Below are 18743 nucleotides of genomic sequence, written 5' to 3' on the forward strand. Positions count from 1 at the left end.
CCTGAAAGACACTTCACCTTGACCGTCCTGGTCAGGTGCTGGCGAAGTCTGATGTCAGGGCCCAGAACTGCAAATGAATAAAACAAATTCTGACTTGGGGAAAACCACGCATGTGATTTCCTGTTATCTGGTTTAACATAATTCCATTTTAGACTGTTTCTCTCTTTCTCGCTCTCCTTTGCCTAGCAGAAGCAAGCTGGGAAGCACGAGCCGAGCGCTTCAAAGGCGCCTGTGATTCCATCCTGACGGGCTCTGCCACTCAGCCTGTTTGCTTCCCCTCCTCGACTGTGCCATGCCATCAGCTGGGATCAACCTCACCGCCGTCCCCCCAGGTTTTTCAATTTCGAATACCAAACTGGAATCCTCTTTTATGACAATGTCTGCACGGGGGACTGCATCAGGTGTCCCTACAAATTCACTCTTTGACGTGCTCCAGGAAGGGCGGCACCCCTTGGAGGAAGTGGGGGAGGGGGTGGGCCCACGCTTGGGCTGCGATTTTCTGCCTTTCCAAATGGGTGTGACTTTCGTTCCTTCATGTATTCGCTGCTCCCTCAGCCTAGGCTGTGGCTTCCTCACCCCCCCTCCCCCCACAACTGTCACCTGACCGGCTCCTCACACTGCAGACTGTGGTGTACGAGGTCACCTCCTCAAAGATGCTTTCCCTGACCAAGCATCTTAGGTAATTCCCTTTTTCTCTCCTCTCTTGGTGCCCCTTCTTTCCCTTCACAGCTCTGATTGCCCTTCATAAGGGCTCATCTGTTTATTTCATCAGTTACTGTTCTAGATACTGGGGGTACCGCAGGGGGAAAAAAAGGACAAAAGTCTCCATTTACCCACTTGGCCCCTTTTGCTGCCCTCTGGCTGCCAGTTGACCTTGTGTCCCCACCCAACGTACATCCTCAGAAGGCAGGCCTGAGTTTGCATCGTGGGTCACTCTGCACCCGGCACTTAACACGCTGCGTGGAGCACAGGGCATCATACTCTGTGCGGTGTGTGAGCTCAGCTAATATTTACTGCGTGGAAGCCGTTCCCAATGCCACAGTCAGCGCTGAAGACACAGAGCAGCCTGACCCACGGCCCTGCCCTCGGAGAACCCCCAGTCAGGTGGGTATAGAAATAGTTACAACATAAACGATGAGGGCAAGGGAGGAGGCATGCACCTGACCACACAGCCTCTGGGGGAGCACAGGAGGCCCGCGCAGGCCTAGGCTGGGAGAGGCAGAGAGGCTTCCCGAAGCTGCCCAAGCCAGACTCGGAATCAGCTGGGATTCCGCCTTCCCCTCCCCACCCCCAGTCCTCATAAACCACTTCATATGGCTCCAATGCCGCCCACACATCCGGCCCCCTCTGCTCTCCACCCCTTCTCTCGCTGCCTTGGTCTACCCCTCCTAATTTCTCACCTGGATAGTGGCATCAGGCAAGAGCAGGTCCCCTGCCTCTTCCCTCTATTCTCTATGAGGGAAGCAGCGTGAGATCACTCGGAAATAAAAATCCATTTATCACCGTGCCCTGCTCATTGATTCTTTCCTAGCTTCCTCAAATCCACAGAATAGAACCCTAACTCGTTGGCACGTCTACCCTCCCCCACCCCAGCCTCACTGCTGGCCCTCACCAACTTTGAGATTTACACACCACGAAACTGAGCGACCTGTGTGTAAGGAGGCAAAACAGCGTGACGGTGATGAGCGAGGGCTCTGGTGTCAGCAAGTCCTGGACCTAAATCCCGGCTCTGCACTAAGGAGTAAGTAGACGGAACACATTTCTCATTCTCCCTGAGCCCTGGTTTTGTCACCCGTAAACCGGAAGTGGTAATAATAACACCCCCCTTCCAGGGTTGTTTTGAGGAGTTAATGAGCTTTGTGTATATAAGACAATTGTCAAAATGTCTGACACGTGGCATGTGACCAGGAACCGCTAGGTGTTTCCTCACTGCCATGCTAGTCCTGTCATTGGCAGAGCCCGGCCGGCGCCCACGTGGACCTGCTGTCCCTCTGATCCCGAGGGACACAGCCCGGTGTCTGCCAGAGAGCACCACCTCTCAGCGGCAGTCTGAGCACTTCCCAACCTGAGCTCCTCCCGAGAATTGTCCAGGCCGCCCTGGGGGCCTCCCTGTCTCTCACTCCCGGCCCCGTGGAAAACCGTGTTACAGCTGCAGCTTGGGCACGCGTTTCCCCCTCTCAACGGAAACTTCCTTGAGGACCAAGACAATGCTTTTGAAATGTCTATTTCCAGCTTCTGGGAGAGTGCAAGGCACAGGGGAGACATCCAATGAATGTTTGAGGGGTGAGGGGGGAGGATGGAAGGAAAGGCAGGAAAGCAGAAACGGAGGAAGCAGGCGTAGTGCCTGGAGAATAGTTAGAACTTCAACGTGGCAGGAAGTGCTGGTGAAGAGAGATGAGGCCAGGTGGTCTGAGGGAGACCGTGGAGAGCTGGTGGGAGGACTGAAAAGTCGTTTATGCTTTCTTTATCTTGCACGGCGTCAGATCCTCAAGCCAGGGGTTTGAGGATGCTCTCTAGAGGGCAGAAGAGATGTGTCCCCAAAACCAAGCACAGTCTTAAGCGTACTAAGCGCCACAGATCCATTGTTCAAGCCGCACCAGCTCCTGGCGCGTGACCAGCACACCTCCAGGGCACTAAGGGGGGGCACTAGGATGACCTATGGCACCTGGATCTCGCGGACTTGCTGAGAGCCACCTCCCACTCCACTCTAGTGCTGCTGGTGATGGGAAGGGGCCGAGCAGGCAGGAGACACTAGCACCTGTGAGTGTATTCTGAGGTGCTAGTGCACCTCTTTCTGCACACAGTTTTCACGAAGAGGATGGAGGTGTGGGTAGATGAAGTGGCTGACATTCTTCCCTCCCCACCCCTTCCTCCACCGCACTGTCCTGGGTGTGTCAGAGGCTGAAGGAGGTTGAGAAAAGGGGTGACTAAGGATATGTAGACTATCTAGGCTGCCTTGAGGCTGTCTGCATTTGCCCCACACTGGAGCTTGCCATGTGCAAAAGCCCATGCTTTTGGCGAGTCCATCCCACTGACAAATTACTTCCTGTCAAATTTTAATGCTGCAGTGTTCCCTCAGCTGTGTGTCACCCACCCCCAGCGTGGGTCCCCCTGGGCCTTCCTGAGAGGAGGCAGTGGCTGCCTGGCTCTAGGTGCGCCCCAGCTCCCGGTGCTTGGGAGAGCTTTAAGGGCTTCACAGAAACTCAGAGAGTGTCTTAGGAACATGTGGCGCCATTCTTGGCTGCAGTCAGAAAGTTCGGTCCTCCACGCCTGTGGAGGTGAAACAGGAAGCAGAGGTGTCCTGGTAATAGCAGATTCGAGCTGAAAATGGTCACGTGCCTGGTATTGCAACAGGAGGAAAGGCAACGTCTGGAAAGGAGGGGAGTCAAGGGTGCGGGGCAGCTGTCCTTGGCCTCCTGTCCAGCCCAGTGCCAGCACGTCCTTCGGGGGCTCACCTGTGTCCCCCAGCAGAGCCAAGCTCCAGAGGAGGGGATGCAGGCACTGCTTATGGATGGCTAGTCTTGCCCACTGTCTCCCTCCCTGCTCTACAACTTTGTATCTGCGTAAGTTCTAGCTGCAACCCTATGTATGTGTCAGCTAAGCCCATCTGTTCTCTTTCTCAGGGATGTCTGACGAACTCCTTTTCATCCTTCAAGCAAGCCTCCGTTTGAGACATCAGCCCCTCCAGGAAGCCCTCACGGATGCCCTCAAGCAAGAGTAGCTGCCCCTTGGTGCTTCCCAGCTTCTCGCACTTCCCCAACTCTGGTGAGGATGGACTATGACTTAGGTGAAGGCACAGACTGTCTTGTCTTTGGACCCCAATGTCTGGAACAGAGTCTGCAACACATAATAGGGACTTAGACAGTAGTCAGTACCGGGGGACCTCATTTCCAACATGAGTCCCCTGGATTCTTGGGCAACCTTTCTGCATGACCTCTACTCCCCTGCTCCTCCCTCTCTCCAGGGTCGGGGTCCCAGCTCCTTCCTCCCCTGGGCCTGTCTCCCAGATCTGGCCTTAGACTGCCAGATTCTAGGCTCCAAGTCAGGAAGCAAGGAGACTCCCAGATTGATGCTAAAACTTGTTAGCAAGTTGTATGTAATTTTACAATGTTTCTGGTAAGTGCTAATTGCCTGTTCCTTAAATATTTCTTGTTCTACAGGGAAGCAAAGCAATTGCAACTATGAATGCATTTCCTACAGCTGGCTGTCCCTACGAAGGGGGACTGAGTTTCTAGGCTCAGAGTCCTTAGATATTGGTGGAGCCTGAGTCCTCTCCCCCACCCCACCCTGGGACTGTGACAAGCAGAGCTGGAAGAATTTTGGGGAAATAAACCTCCCAATTTTCCTACTCAGGGGCTCACTTTCAACAAGGGGTGGGGATAATACTGCAGTGATACTTGTCTGCCCTCAAGGAAGCTTCTCTCTACCTGGACTGGGGCAGAGGGAGTACTGATGGTGATGAGGCCAGGTATGCCTGGGGCAGGTCTCTGCCCTCAGCGGCTTCATGCCACCTGTGGAACATCTGCACCCCTGCTGCCCTCCCATCCCTGAGCCAATATGTCTATGAAGTACAGAATTCACCAGAACCTGGGATAGAAGGAGGGCCAAGAGGAGGCGGAGGTAATTCTGAGGCCATGGGCCATGGGTGCAGGGTGGGAAAGGAGATGCAGGACGGGGGAAGTGGAGGAGGGGAGCAGGCTTTTACCTGGGTGTTTGCCAAATGACAGACCCTCTGCCGGCTGCCACTACACTGAGTCCTTGTAAGGCCCCTGGGACATAAAGGTTTATCAGTCCCTCTTCACAGATGAGAAAACTCAGGCTCAGAAGTGAGGAGAGACTGGCTAAAGACCATGCACAGAGCCAGCGGCTCTCTCTGACCCTGAAGCCTAGGGGGCAGTGGAGAAGGTGGGGGCTCTTGGCACCTGAGCTGGGAGATGGTCAAGAGGGTGAAAGGGGGTTGAAAGGGAGTGAGGAAGGGCACTCTGGTGAGTCTGTGCAGAACGCCATCACGATTCAATTCTGTGATGAGCTTTTCTGAGTGCAGCCCGTCATGCGCCAGGCACTGGGCTAGGCCCTTTGGACTGCAGAGGTTAATACACTGGAACTCTGCCTAGAATGCATTCGTAAAAGCCAGAATTTGGCTTGGAATTACCATCATGGAGAGCCCTGGATGCCCAGTGAGTGACTGTACTTCATCCTAAAGCAATGCGAAACTGCCATGAGATTTTTTAAGGAGGGGGAAGCTGTGCCAGACTGGGGTGCTGGGGAGACTGCTGCGCTGTGTGTGGCAGATGGGTGGGGGTTGGGGGAGGCCTGAAGTCAGGGAGGGAGGGCTGCGCTGTCATTCGAGTGCGAGGCGATGGACCTCAGCCACGGCAGGGACAGGGGAGCTGGGCTGCTGCAGAGGAACTGACAGAACCTGGGACAGGGTCAGAGGTGGGAGGGGGAGAAGGAGGAGGTGGAAAGGAGACCAAGTGACGGCCTGGATGGTGGCACTGTTCATCACAGTGGGGACATGCAGGCAGAGGGTGTGGGGGTGGAGAGGAAAAGCTTTGTTTTGGATGGTGTTACGGACTGAATGTTTGTGCCCCCCCCCACTCCTCCATTACTTTGTTGAAGCCCTGGACCCCAATGCAGCGGTATTTGGCGACGGGGCCCCTAGGAAAGGAATAAAGGCTAAGTGAGGTCAAAAGGGTGGGGCCCTGACCCCACAGGATCAGTGTCTTTATAAGAAGAGGCACAGAGGGCTTGCTCTCTTCCCACGTGCACGCACTGAGGAAAGTCCACGTGAAGGCAGCCATCTGCAAACCAGAAGGAGAGCTGAGACCAAAGCAATCGGCCAGAACCTCGATCTTGGGCTTCTGGCCTGGAATTGTGGGAAAATAAATTTCTGTTTAAGCCACCCGGCTTAGGTTGAGGTTGGAGCCATGAGAGTGGATGTGATCAACTATGGAAGGTTCTAGAAAAGGAGGACAGAAGGCTAAGCACAGACACTGAAAGATACCTGCCCTGAAGGGCAGTGAGGAACCATGCAGGAGCAGTGAGGGAGCGGCCAGGACAGTGGAGAAGCAGAAGGCTGCGGGCGGGAGAGGCCCAGAGAGCAGCATGAGGGGGCACAGTTGCATCAGATGCCAGGGACTCAGTCGACCCCCTTTTTACACTACAGGGGGCTCCTCACCATGAAAATGTGAGACCGATGGGCTTCTTCCCTTCAACAAAAGGTCAATGGTAGAAGGGACAAGAAGGAAAGGGCAGGGCCATTTTGACATGTGGCCCTTCACAAGTTCTTTTTCCCCCTGGACAAGGGGCAAACCTTAGTGAGGCCTCAAGGCTCCCCATGACTTGGATCCGCCTTCTGCCGCTTCTGCCGCCACATCCTACGATGTGGCCACAGGGAACTGTCCTGTTTCTCAGCCGGCCTGGGGGTGAGGGCCCTAGCTGGGGAGACCAGGTGTGGGGCAGGGACCAAGAACCAAGGTCTGTCAGAGCAAGCACAGGCCTCTGAGGACTGGCAAGGAGCCCCGAGTTCCCGGGCAGAGGAGCACGCCTGGTGAAGAGCAGTGGTACTCGTGGGAGGTTTGGGTGGAGAGGAGCTTGAGTGGCTCCCAGGGGAAGATGCCCTGGTGCTGGGCACCATGCAAGGAGCTTTCTGGGATCTCATTTCCTTTCTTAACAATGCTATGAGCTTCTCATTATTATCTCTACTCTATGAGTGGGGAAACTGAGGCTCGGAGACACCACATGCCTCGCCCAAGGTCACACAGCAGGGACCAAGCTGAGGTTCAGCAGGTGGGGTTTAATGTCAGAGTCCGTTTTATCTTCACGGAAGCTGCTGCCTGAGTGCCCAGAGACTGTGTAGCTCCTGCGGGTCAGCGATGTCTCTCAGCGCCCAGACTCCCTCCCTGATTTGTCACAGGTCCAAAGAGAAGTCCTGTGGACACCTAGCCTGCAACCAGCAGCCGCAGAGCACATGTTTTCCGATTGTGTCTCATAGCCCCAGCGCTCAGCACGGCGCCGGTCATGTCACAGGAGCTGAATCAATACTGGCCGCGTGAGGTGGACGAGAACTACTGAACAGAACCCCAACCTCTAGTAACAAGGAATCTGGGGTCATGATATATGGCCCACCTGACTGGGGCAAAGCTTTGACTTCTATAAAGCTTTCATAGAAAATGAAATGCTGTCACTTTGGGAGGCGCTCAGTAGTAGAGTGGGGAAATCATGGGCTTTGAAGCCAGACAGACCTGGGGTCGAACCTGGGCTCTGCCAGGTCCCAGACTTCAGTGTGACCTGGGCGGGTGATGTCACCCTTCTGAGTCCCCAATGCCTGCTCTGTGAAAGAGCAGCCATCCTACAGCTGTGAGCACTGAATGAGGTGAAGTGGTGCTTCCCCGACTAGAGTTCACATGCAAATCTTCTCTTATAAGGAGGCTCACGAGGAACAAAGGACAACAGGGAAGAAATGGACGCAGGGTCAGACCTCCCTGCTAGGCATCCCTTCCCTCGGGGCAGGCGTAGGGGATGCCTGCCCTGCTCTGTGCTCCACAGCTCTGTCTGCCATGTCTCCCTGACTGAACCCGCTCATTCGTTTCGGCTCTGTCTCCCTGCTAGAGTGCTGCCCCTTGCGGCAGGGGCCTAGAGCTGACGCCTGTGTTCCCTAGTGCTGGGGTTTGACCCTACCAGGGCCTTAACAAATATGTGGGGGATGGCTTCTGCTCCTCCTTTTGTGGGAGACGGCATTAGCAGTCATGGGCCAACAGGAGTAGGGAGTGCATGGAAGGGTGACCGGGGTAGCATCTCTTGGGCCCCAGAGTCTGCCATTCCCTTAATGCCTGCTTCCATCAAGAGATGACAGTCACCCTTATCTGCATCCTCCTCAGGTCACCAACGGTGTGTGTCTGTCCCTAGCCCTGTGCATAGTCCCTCGTCACTATGACACCCCAATAGGGCAGCCCCATCTCCAGTCTAAAGACAGAAAACAACCGAGGCTCAGCAAGTTCACGGGGCCTTTTGAAGGTCTGCACAAGCCCAGTATGGACTGGGGATGGAACTGACGTGTGTGCCTGGTGCTGTGTGTGCAGTATTGTAAGTGGGTTATCTCAGACAATCCTCAAAACCACCCAGGAGCCCCACTGGACAAGGAAGGAGGCTGGGGCTCAGAGAGGTCAAGAGCTCCAACAGGCCTCAGGAGAGGAAGCAGGTGCAGAGCGGAACCGGGTTCAAACCCAGGGCTCGCTGACTCCGAATCCAGACCTCAAGGTTCTGACTCTAGGGCGAGATCACCAGCTCCCTAAGAGTAGTTACCTTCGTAAGAAGCCTTGAATCCCAGGGAGCTGCCGCTGCCGTCAGTCTGGAAGAGGAGCCACATTTGGTGGTGGGTGCTGACAATGAGATCTGGCACCGACGTACCTGTCAGGCTGTCCAGAGAGAGAGAGTTAGGGGTGTGCGCCCCACCATGGCACCCCAGCAGAATCACTGCCCGACCGAGGGCACCTGAAGGAATACCTAGGGGCCAGGCCCACTCGGGCAAATTCTGAGCTCCACGGAATCTCTGACACGGGAGCCCAGGGGCACGCGCTCCACTTGCTGGGAGACCCAGCCCCTCACCCCCGGCCACGGGCAGAACCTGCGTCTCAGCATCTACTCCCTCGCCTGGATCCCTGGACTCGTGAGAGAAATCTGTGTCCTCAGTGGCTCACAGGACTAGCTGGAACCGGATCTAATGAAGGGATGTCTACAATCCCGCAACCTCTGACCTCTTGTGTGAACTGTGCTGCAGAAGAGACGGACAGAAACCCCTTGCCCTGCTTGAACCCAGCCCTTCCTCTCCACGAGACTCAACCTTCCCTGCTGGCGTGAGAGGGGAGGCACTGACGGTGAAAGCAGAGCCGTCGCCCTGGGGCCCTATTTTTTAGAAGAAAAGAGTTTGAGTGTGGGGAAGCTTCTGGTTCAACTCACATCTACCAGGCACCTGCTTAGGTGAGACAACTTCGTGTCCATTAATTCCTGGCCATTATCTCCTTTAATGCCCCCAGGAGCCCCAGGAGGTCTGGATTATTTTATCCCCGCTGTACAGATGAGGAGACAAAGGTGCAAAGCGGGCAGGGACTTTCCTGAGGTCAGCTGGAGACTTGCTGGAGAGTGGCAGAGCTGGAGTCCACTGCCCAGGCTGGGGCTTCCAGAAGAATTCTGGCCTCTTCTTACTGTAGGGACCAGGCAAACCACCGGCACAGATGGGGACTGAGGGGTTATGGAGGGGGTGATTAGATTAATGGGTCTGTTTTACCCTGGGGTCTCAGAGCTGGGGTGGGGGTGTTGAGTTGACTGCAGAGTGTGGGTGAGCACAGCATGAGTAGCGGGGGTGGGTGGAGGTGGGACAGACCACCTGGGGTACACCAGTGCGGCCTTCGGGACACCCCTGATCTGGGGGCTCTGACATGCTGTAATGAGTGAAGATGGAGGCCAGGTCAGGGCTGGCTTCTGTCTCCAGGGTGGCAGGAAGCAAGAGAGAAGGCCAAGGCCTCTGCTTTTCCTGTTTGACCCAAATGGAACAACAAAGGCGCCTGACTATTTTGCATGTGCTTCCTTGAAGGTTTGAGACTGATATTGGCCTAAAGAGATGGGGGTGGGGGTGGGGGAGAACTTGCTGGGAGCTCAGACACGCTTGATTGGTCCAGAGATCTGGGGATAAGCCCTGGCTCTGTCATTCTTTGCTGTGAGACCTTGGGCAAGTGGCAGGGCCTCTCTGGGCTTTTTCACTCCACGTTAAATGAGGGGATTGGGTTGTGTGATCCCCAAGAGTCTTTTCAGCTCTGCTGTTCCAAGGTTCTGTCTATGGAAAAGCACACTGGGGTCATGGAGGAGACATGGCAGTATCCTTGTCTCTTGGGCACAGAGCTGATGCACCAGGTGGGTCAGCAATGCAGGGCAGGTGAGTGATGGGGAGGCACCAAGAGGAGGGAGAGCTGGGTGTGATGGCTAATTTGATGTGTCATCTTGCCTGGGCCCTGGCCAAACATTCTGGGTGTGTCTGTTTTTGGATCAGATTAACATTTAAATTGAGAGAGGAACTAAGCAGACTTCTCTCCCCAGTGTGGGTGGGCCTCACTTCATCAGTGGAAGGCCTGAAGTGAATGTCCCCCCGCCAAGTAAAAAAGGATTCCTCCTGACTGCTTGAATTCCAGCTGGGACACACTAGAATTACATTGCCACTGTCCTGGGTCTCCAGCTTGCTGGCTCACCCAGCAGGTCTCGAGACTGTCAGCCTCCTTAACCATGTGAGTCAATTCCTTATAATAGATCCTTTCTTCTCTCTATACATCCTATTGCTTCTGTTTCTCTGGAGAACTCTTGACTGGTACAGTGGAATAGGCAGGGAGTAGATGCCCTCTGGGCTCAGATTCCAGTCCTTTCTCCCGAGAGACCCCAAGTCCTAGCCATGTCAGCTGACCCAGTGGGTAACATCATGAGTCCTTAACTGCCCTGATAGGATCTTCTCCAGGTAGGTGTGAGGAAGGTGTGGGAAGTTCTCAGAGCAGGGCGGCTCCTGGACAAGCCAGCTATTACTGAATAGCTGTCTTTCATTCATCATTAAAATCAGAAGGTGTTAGCTTGGAGCTAGCCTGGCTGGAAGGAGGTATGGCCTAGGGTGCTACCCCTCACTGAAGTCAAGAGACATGATCTCAAGTGCTGATTCTGCCACCAAGTGCTGATCTTTGTACCCACTGGGCCTCTGTTTCCCCACCTATTAAATGGGATCATAACAGCTTTCTCCCAGGGCTATGTGGCAATTAAATGAGATAAGTGATGTGACAGTAGGGGCACATAGTAGGTGCTCAGTGTATGTGAATCCCCCCTCCTTTTTGCCAGGGGAGGTGGATGAGGTTGGGCCTGCCTGTCTGTCAGGCCTGAAGCTGGGCCATGTGCATCAAACAAGAACATTTTCCTGCTTCAGGTCAGCTAACGGTGTTGGGCCAAGGAGGAGCTAAGTGGCCCCTAGGAGCCCAGAGCCAGGGCTGTGGGATCCTAGGACAGCCTCACATCACCCTCTCCCTTGGCCAGACCACGTCATGCTGGCCTTTCTGGCCACCGAGTGCACGTGGTCCTACCTAATGCTCTGCAACCACCCATTTCCCAGATAGTTAAGAACATGCAGAGAGGTGAGCCAAACACTTTTATTGTCTGTCTGCCACGGATGTACCTGGCCTTGAGGAAAACTGGGTGGGTGGCAGAAGGAGGGTCTGCGTGCAAGTGGAGAGCTACAAGGAACCTCTGTTGCCCTGCTCCTTAAGAAACCGCTCCTCCTGTACACTTTTCCCACGAATGCCTCATGAGAGTTTGGCCCAGGGCCAAATTTCCCCCCTGGCTGGAGTAGGAAGAGGCAGAGGGGCTGTTGCTGGAAGGTGGAGCACTCCTGGACGCTTGTCCTGTTGCAGCCTGGTCTGGGGGACTAGGCAGGACCAGGCAAGCCCACCCCACCACCCTCAGCCAAGGTACACGGGCTCCCGCCCTCCCAAATGGACGTTCCACTTCACTTACACGTAGAGGACCGTTTTCTGGTCCCCGTCCTGCCCGCCATCCCCGACTGTCAGGGTGTCGTAGCCCCTCTCCAGGTCAAACTCTTCAAAGGCGAGCTTGATCACCTAGGGAGGGAGCACTGGGTTAGAGAGCAGGCAGGGGCAGCTGGGAGAGACTTCCAGAGCCTTCAGGATAGGAAGAAGTTCCCTTGTTCTATCCCGATGCCAGAGTCCCCGTGACACCGTGCTACAAGACCCTTAATCCAAACTGAGCATCTCCGTGGCAGCTTTTTGAGTGTGAACTATTTCCCTCCAGGCCATACAGTCTCTGGGGTGTCCTGATGTTTTCCAAAGATGTTCATGGCACATCTGCCCGATTCCGGGGGCTGTCATGGCAACACCAGGCACATCTGGCCGACTCTGAGATGATTAGACTCTTTCTTCATGCTCTAGTGCACAGAAATCCCCGTGGGTTTGGTGGCAATTTTTTAGGCCTCGTGCGGAATCTCAGCTATCTTGCCCCCAGGGACCTGCAGACGTCTCTCTCAGTCTCTCCTCTGCCTGCTTTTCTCCATCCTCTTTGTTTGCTTATTTGTTGAAGAAATGAATGTTCCAGGAAGGAGATTTCAACAAGATTCCTCTCTCTTAACTTGCTTTAGTTCTGCCTTCCACAAATATTTACTAAGCACTCACCCTATGCCCGGCTAGGAGATGGGGTTTTAGCATGGTCCTTGCCCTTGGTGAGCAGTGGAGACAGAAAAACAAACTGATGAGCATGACCCGGGGTGATGGACACTAGGGTGAGGGCTGGGGGAGCCTGTGGCTCTCACTGCCCCGAAGTGGCAGCAGGAGGAAGGGTCTTCGAGATGGCGGGGGTCTGAGGATTCAGAAGGCTATGGAAGACCGGCAGGTCGACAGGGGATCCTGGGAGTGGGAGGGGTATGTTCTCCAGAGTCAGGTGCACAAAGCCTGAGCTGTGACAGACATGGAACATTCCAGAACAAGTGTTCAGTGTCTGTCAACAGCAGGTCCACACACTGAGCACAACTGTAGCTGCCTCACTTGGGAGTGGGAGACAACTTAGAGGAGCCTTCTTGGCGAGGAGGTGACTCAAGAAGGGCTGGAACTAGGGAAGGTTGCTTGGGGCTAGGTCCGAAGGGTCTCGTAACCTCCCATGCCCGAGGAAATGGGGTTCATTCTGAGGGAGGGGCGGTAGGAGAGTTTTGAAGAGTGGGTGACAGGGACATAGAAGTGTTTGAGAAAAGTCTGGTGTGGAGACTGATGGGGCAGGAGTGAGGCCAGAGACGGGGAGGCTGGTGGCGGGTGTGTGTGCTGGTTGAGGTGAGTGATGGAGGAGGAGATTGGGGATGGGACAGAGACACGGGCCCTAGCAATCCCGAGGGCGCAGTGACTGGATGCATGTGGGGGCTGAGGGAGAGGGAGGGTCTTAGGATGACTTGCAGGTCTCTGGTTTGGGCACCTGGGTACATGGGTGAGGGTGTCACTCACGAAGTCAGGCCACACTGAGTCACCCCTCCTAATGCCAAATCGGTCTGTTTCTGTCCGTGGCAATCTGGTTTCAGTCTGATGAAGACCTTCAGTCTCCTGGTGGGGAGGCTGACGGTGCTCCTTTGTTCTCTGTTCCATGAGCCAAGGAGCAGAGAATTCCTGTGGACAGTTTTTCCTAGTTGTGCAGGTTTCCTCTGTCCCAACCAAACAGCCCAGCACCCACATACTGCCAGGGTGCGAGCAGAGCCTCACCCCAAAGTGCCTCCAGGTGCCTCAGAGGCAAACAGCTGCTGCACTCATTTGGGAGCCCGGTGCCATTTGTGCGGGGCCTCGCACTGGCGGAGAGAAGCATTTCTGTATGAGAATGTCCCTGAGCAGACAGATGGGACAGAGGAGGTGAGGGCCACTGGCTGGGAGGAAGACCAGAGCACGCTTCCTGGAGGAAAGGAAACCCAGGCTGAGTTTGGGAGATGAGTTTGGGAAAAGAAAGCAACCAGGTGGGGATGGGGGCAGGTGACCGGGCAAAGGCCGGGAACGCTGGACTTATCCAGACTCCTAGTTGCTCTGGAGTTGTTTAACGAAGGGATGGGGGGTGGGTGATGCGAGAGAAGTAGGAGGAGCCAGATTAGGAAGGGCTGTCTGTGACGCTAAGGGGTTGGGCTTTGTTCTAAAGACAAGAAAGAGTTATGAAGAGTTGTAGGCAAGGGTGTGATGTGACGCTTTTGTTTTAGGAGCAATGGCACTGAGGGCTGTTGGGAAACCAGGAGACAGGTCTCAACTTAGCAATACTGTAGGCGAGGGCTGGGTGGGCCCGTAGCAGGCAGCAGTTGGGGTTGTTGGAAAAGGGGGTGGAATGTAACTGTCCACAGTGAGTGGGGACACTGTGGCCCTCCTGGTCTTCACACTGAGCAGGCCAACTTGCCTCCCATGTTCCCTGGTGGCCAATGTCATCACCATGAGATCATGTACTCAGGCTGGAATCTCCTTCTCACCTCTCACCCTACCATCCTGCCCTGCAGAATGACGTCACCATTTCCTAGCCAGCACCCAAGGAGCAGCCCTCGGCACCTGCTCCCTGCTGTCCTCCTCATCAAACAGCCTCCTGGGCACCCCTTCCTCTCTATCCTTCTGCCCATGCCCCTGCAATGTCTCCTCATCCTTGAGCCCTCTGCTCTCCACGTGCTCCCTGAGGATCCTTCCTCTCTCCTCTGGGTCAGTACTTACCTGCCGTGCTGTGACTGATCTATTTACCTGGTCCTCCACTACACCATGAACTTCCTGGAGGGCAGGGGCCATGCTCACTGTCTGTGACAGTGCCCGTTGGCACGCCAGGCACATGCCAGGGGCTCAGACACTGTTGAGTGGGAGAACGCTTTCCAAACCTTTCCCGGTTCCCCCGAATGGACTGAGTGCTAGGTTCTTGGATCCCTCACGGGAGTTATCATCTAGAACAAAGGTCAGCAAACTGTTCTTGTAAAGGGCCAGATAGCAAACATTATCAAAGCTACTATGAATACCTCCATTTTACCCCTGGGAAAGCTCAGGCACTTAGGCTCAGGAGGCCTTAGGCAACATACTGAAGGTCATACAGCTAAGTGGCGGACCCTGGGACTCACCAGGCAGCCAGGGGCCAGGCTCCTTGCCACTCTGCTCGACTGCCTCACAGTGTCCTGGCAAGGTCTTGGGCCCATGAGGCAGGGAGCATGACTTATCCTCTCCAACCTTCCCTGAGCCTCTTCCTACCTGGATCCCAGCAGCTCAGCAGAGCCTTGCTGTGCATGGAACCCCTCGAGGCCAGCAGTGCTTCTGCAGGAGGAGGGGCCTGGCCTCTGCAGAGACTGAGGGTCCAGGATGCGCTTTCTCGCCACCATCACCTGCTTCCAGCCAGCCCTGGGCAGCAGGCACCAGCTCACCATGCCGCCTCCAAACAGGGGAGCATATGATGAGTAGGTCTCTATGGGAAACCATGGCTATGAAGGCCAGAACCCGGAGCCATGAAATGATTCACATTGCTGGTTAGAGCAGCCACCGATGTGAACTGCAGTTTAGAGCCTCCGACCCTAACAGAGCAGCTAACGACATGAGCAGCCAGTACAGCGCACACGGAGCTACAGCTTCCAGACAGGTCCCAGTGCACCGTGTACGGGGTGCCCCCCCCCCCCCGGCCTTTGTTGAAAGACAGGATCCTATAATGTTTAACTAACATGCAGATCAATTAAGCTTATAAGACACCTTTCTGAGGCAGGAGAGTGGCAGCACGTGAAATCTGAGGCATGATCAAAGAGGTACATTTGTCCATGGCTCAGACACGCACTTCACACCCATTAGATAAATGAATAAATGAACCCAGCATCTAGGATGTATTAGTGAGCACCTGCTATGTGCCAAGCACTGAGCTAGCTGCTCCCCCTAAGCTATCTCACTTGCCTGACGATTGGGAGCAGAACCTAAGTGCCCAGGGCGTGGTGCAGACGGTGAGTGCCAGGAGATCGGGAAGAAGGGAGAGATGGAAGGTGGTCGGGGGGAGGAGGGGTGCTCCAGGCCTTGCAGGGTGGAGAAGGGTGTGGGCTCTGTTCAGGAAGTGCTGTGAGTGGGAACAGAGGGATGGGGAGCAGAGAGGGCAGCTGAGGCAGGGGCGGGAGGTGAGGAAGAGCAGCCTGGCTGCGTCTGCAGGTGGCTTTTGCCTGGCAGGCCGGAGCAGGCCGTGTGGACTTACTGGGGAAGAAGAGGGAAGCTGTAACTCTGCATGAAGGAAGGGCTGGAGGCAGAGAGACCTGCCAGCAGCAGGTGTGGGGGCCAGAGTGAGAGGAGGGCTTACGGGGAGCCTGAATCTGGGTTCACTGCAGAGGGTGGGAGGTGGAGAGGGCACCCCTCAGCACACGGCCACTGTTCCCAAGAACCGCGGCGGGTGGGACCACAGAGGATACCCACCCTGGGTCCCAGAGGACACTCTGTGCTTCCTGAACACAGTCCAAGACCAGCCAAAGGACATGGGTCCCGGTCTCGCCAGCCTGTGCCTAGTGTTGCAGAGGACCTGACAGCTCACAGGCATTTGGGGGGGAAGCTGAAGCCCCAGGAGGTGTAGACTGAGGCTGTTTTGTCCGACGACCGCATTCCTACAGCCGCCGCCCAGCTGGGCCCAGCTCTGCCGCCTGACCTTCACCCAGTCCCAAGGACTCTGTGCCCCACGACCCGCAGAGCATGCGCTGGGTGACTGTGGCGCTCGGGCCACATCGGGCCTGTGGCCCGTTTCTGTGTGGCTCCTCAAGTTAAGAAGTGTTATTTTATTTTTAAAGGGTTAAAAAATTTAGCACTACAAAAAAGAATGTGCAACAAAAACCTGATATGGTCCTTAAAGTGGAAAATATTTATCATCTAGCTCTTTACAGAAAAAGCTTATCTCCAGCCTAGAGCAATGGTTTTCAAACTGGGTTCCCAGGCACCCCAGAGTCCCATAAAGGTATTGCAGGGGCCACCAGTAAAGGTGGAGAAGGAGCTAGAGTGGGCAGGGCCCTGTCCAACCAAAGCAGCTTCTTTTGTGCTAGTCCATGTTTTGGGAGTCCATGACAGACAGAGACAGTGGTTTACTAACTGTCCCTCCCTCCCTTTACCCATTCTTAACAGAACCCTGGCTTTGTCTGAAGTGTGGCAATGCACCTAGCTAACCTCAGGGCTAAGGAGCCTGGCTAAGTGACAGGATTCTAGGCAATGAGATATGAGCGGAGGCATCCTCAGGGCATTTTCCTGCCTTTCTTGCTTTCCTGGAATACAGATGTGAGCACAGAGGTGGAGCAGCCTTATTATGATCATGAGGACAAGAGTTGCATGCAAAGAATGACCCAGGGGAAAACGGAAGGTGCTCGACATACCTGAGGAAATTGCTAAACCAGCCCTGGCCTCTCCACCGCTGGGCCTCTCTGGTATGCGGGGAAAATAAACTGTGTTCTGTTTACGCTTCTGTGGCATTTTGTGCAACTCACTGCCAATGCCCCTGCCCCCTCCCGGCTAGTTAGAGCTCTCTCCACAATGCCCTGCACAGTCCTAGTTCCGCCATTCCTCCCCACAGCACTTCCCTGAGCTCCTGAGGGTGGACCTCAGCCCACCCGGCCTTGGTTTACCACCGATGCTGCTGTCGGTTTGACTATCAGCTCACGAAAGGAAGGGAGCTCCCTTTTCCCGGGCATGCAGGCACGGCGATCCCTGCTCAGGCTTGCTGAGGGCCCGGGGTAGGGCTCCAGAACTGGCTTTGTGGGGGCAGGAGGGGAAGCCGGGTAAATGGCTCATCTGAACCCTCAGGGGTTCAAGCATATAGCCTCTGGCATCTTTGAGAAAGGCTTTCTAAAAAAAAAAACACACCTGAGTATAACTGACATATAACATCATATTAGTTTCAGGTGTACGACGGGATCCAGCGTTTGCATGTACTGTAAGGTGAATAGCCCAGTACGTCTAGTTTCCCCCCTCACCGTATAAAGCTACAGAAGAGGCAACACAGCATCGCTGCCTACAGTCACCACGCTGTACAGCACACCCCAGTGACACTGATTTGATGACTGGACGTTGTACCTCTTGACCCTCTCCACCCATTATGCCCACCCCAAGGCCCCTCCCCTCTGATGACCACAAATCCGATCTTTTTATCTATACTTTTTTTTTGGTTTGCCGATTCATTTTGTTCTTTAGAGTCTACACGTAAGTGAAGTCATACGGTATTTGTCTTTCTCTGTCTGACCGGTTTCCTTCAGCATGATACCCTCGAGGTCCATCCGTGCTGTTGTAAATGGCAAGCTTTCACTGGTGTTATGGCTGAGTAGTATTCCACGCAACGTGCCGCATCTTCTTTACCCAGTCACCTACAGCTGGGCACTGAGGTTGCTTCCATATCTCGGCTACTGTGAATGATGTTGCAATGAACACGGAGCGCACATATTTTTTTGAATTAGTGTTTCTGTTTTCTTCAGATAAACACCCAGAAGTAGAATTGCTAGATCACAGGGCAGTTCTATTTTTAGTTTTTTGAGGAACCTCCACACTGTTTTCCACAGTGGCTGCACCAATTTACATTCCCACCAACAGCGCACAAGGCTTCCCTTTTCTCCACATCCTCTCCGACACTTGTCTCTTTTCTTTTTGATGAAAGCCATTCTGACAGGCATGAGGACATCTCACTGTGGTTTTGATCTGTGTTTCCTCGATGATTAGTTGAGCAACTCCACATCTTTTGGTCCTCTGTATGTCTTCTTTGGAAAGGTGTCTATTCGGATCCTCTGTCCATGTTTAAATTGGACTGTTATGTTTGTTTTGCAACTGAGTTGCATGAGTTTTTAAATAGATTTCGGAGGAGGACGCCTTTGAGGAGGTAGGGCAAGACAGCCCAGGGACAGAGCCTGAGAACTTGCAGAGGTTCTGGACCTTCGGGCACCACCTCCATTTAATTTTGGTGGCTCTGCAAGTAGCCACCGAAAAAAAAGTACTAAACCCTTTCACCCACCCGTGGCTCATTCATTCATTGATTGATGGATTCATTTACTCACACATCCATTCAATAGTTAATATGCACTTGCCAAATGCTGTGCTTTGGAGAGGCAACAGCAGGCAAGATCAACACGGCCACACCCGAGCGAGCTCAGGGTCTAGAAGAGACACTCAAGTCTGTGGAAAACCCGCAGGGTATGATGAGTGCTGAGATCAGGGAAGCAGGGGTGTGGGCAAATGGGG

The 18743-nt window shown here is 54.5% G+C and overlaps 1 protein-coding gene across 1 annotated transcript in view; it reads right to left on the reverse strand.

Annotated features, from left to right (window-relative positions):
• The window catches only part of CSMD2 (CUB and Sushi multiple domains 2), a 548714-nt gene that overhangs the window by 228863 nt on the left and 301108 nt on the right, over positions 1-18743 (reverse strand). Inside the window, exons 11-12 of the mRNA XM_053921210.1 lie at positions 11539-11642; positions 8305-8417 (exon numbers count right to left, since the gene is read on the reverse strand). Of these exons, the coding sequence (XP_053777185.1) occupies positions 8305-8417; positions 11539-11642 (217 nt within the window). The remainder of the gene's footprint in view (positions 1-8304; positions 8418-11538; positions 11643-18743) is intronic.

This window comes from Desmodus rotundus, chromosome 3 (assembly GCF_022682495.2).
Source record: "Desmodus rotundus isolate HL8 chromosome 3, HLdesRot8A.1, whole genome shotgun sequence".
In the NCBI taxonomy this organism is placed as follows: Eukaryota; Metazoa; Chordata; class Mammalia; order Chiroptera; family Phyllostomidae; genus Desmodus; species Desmodus rotundus.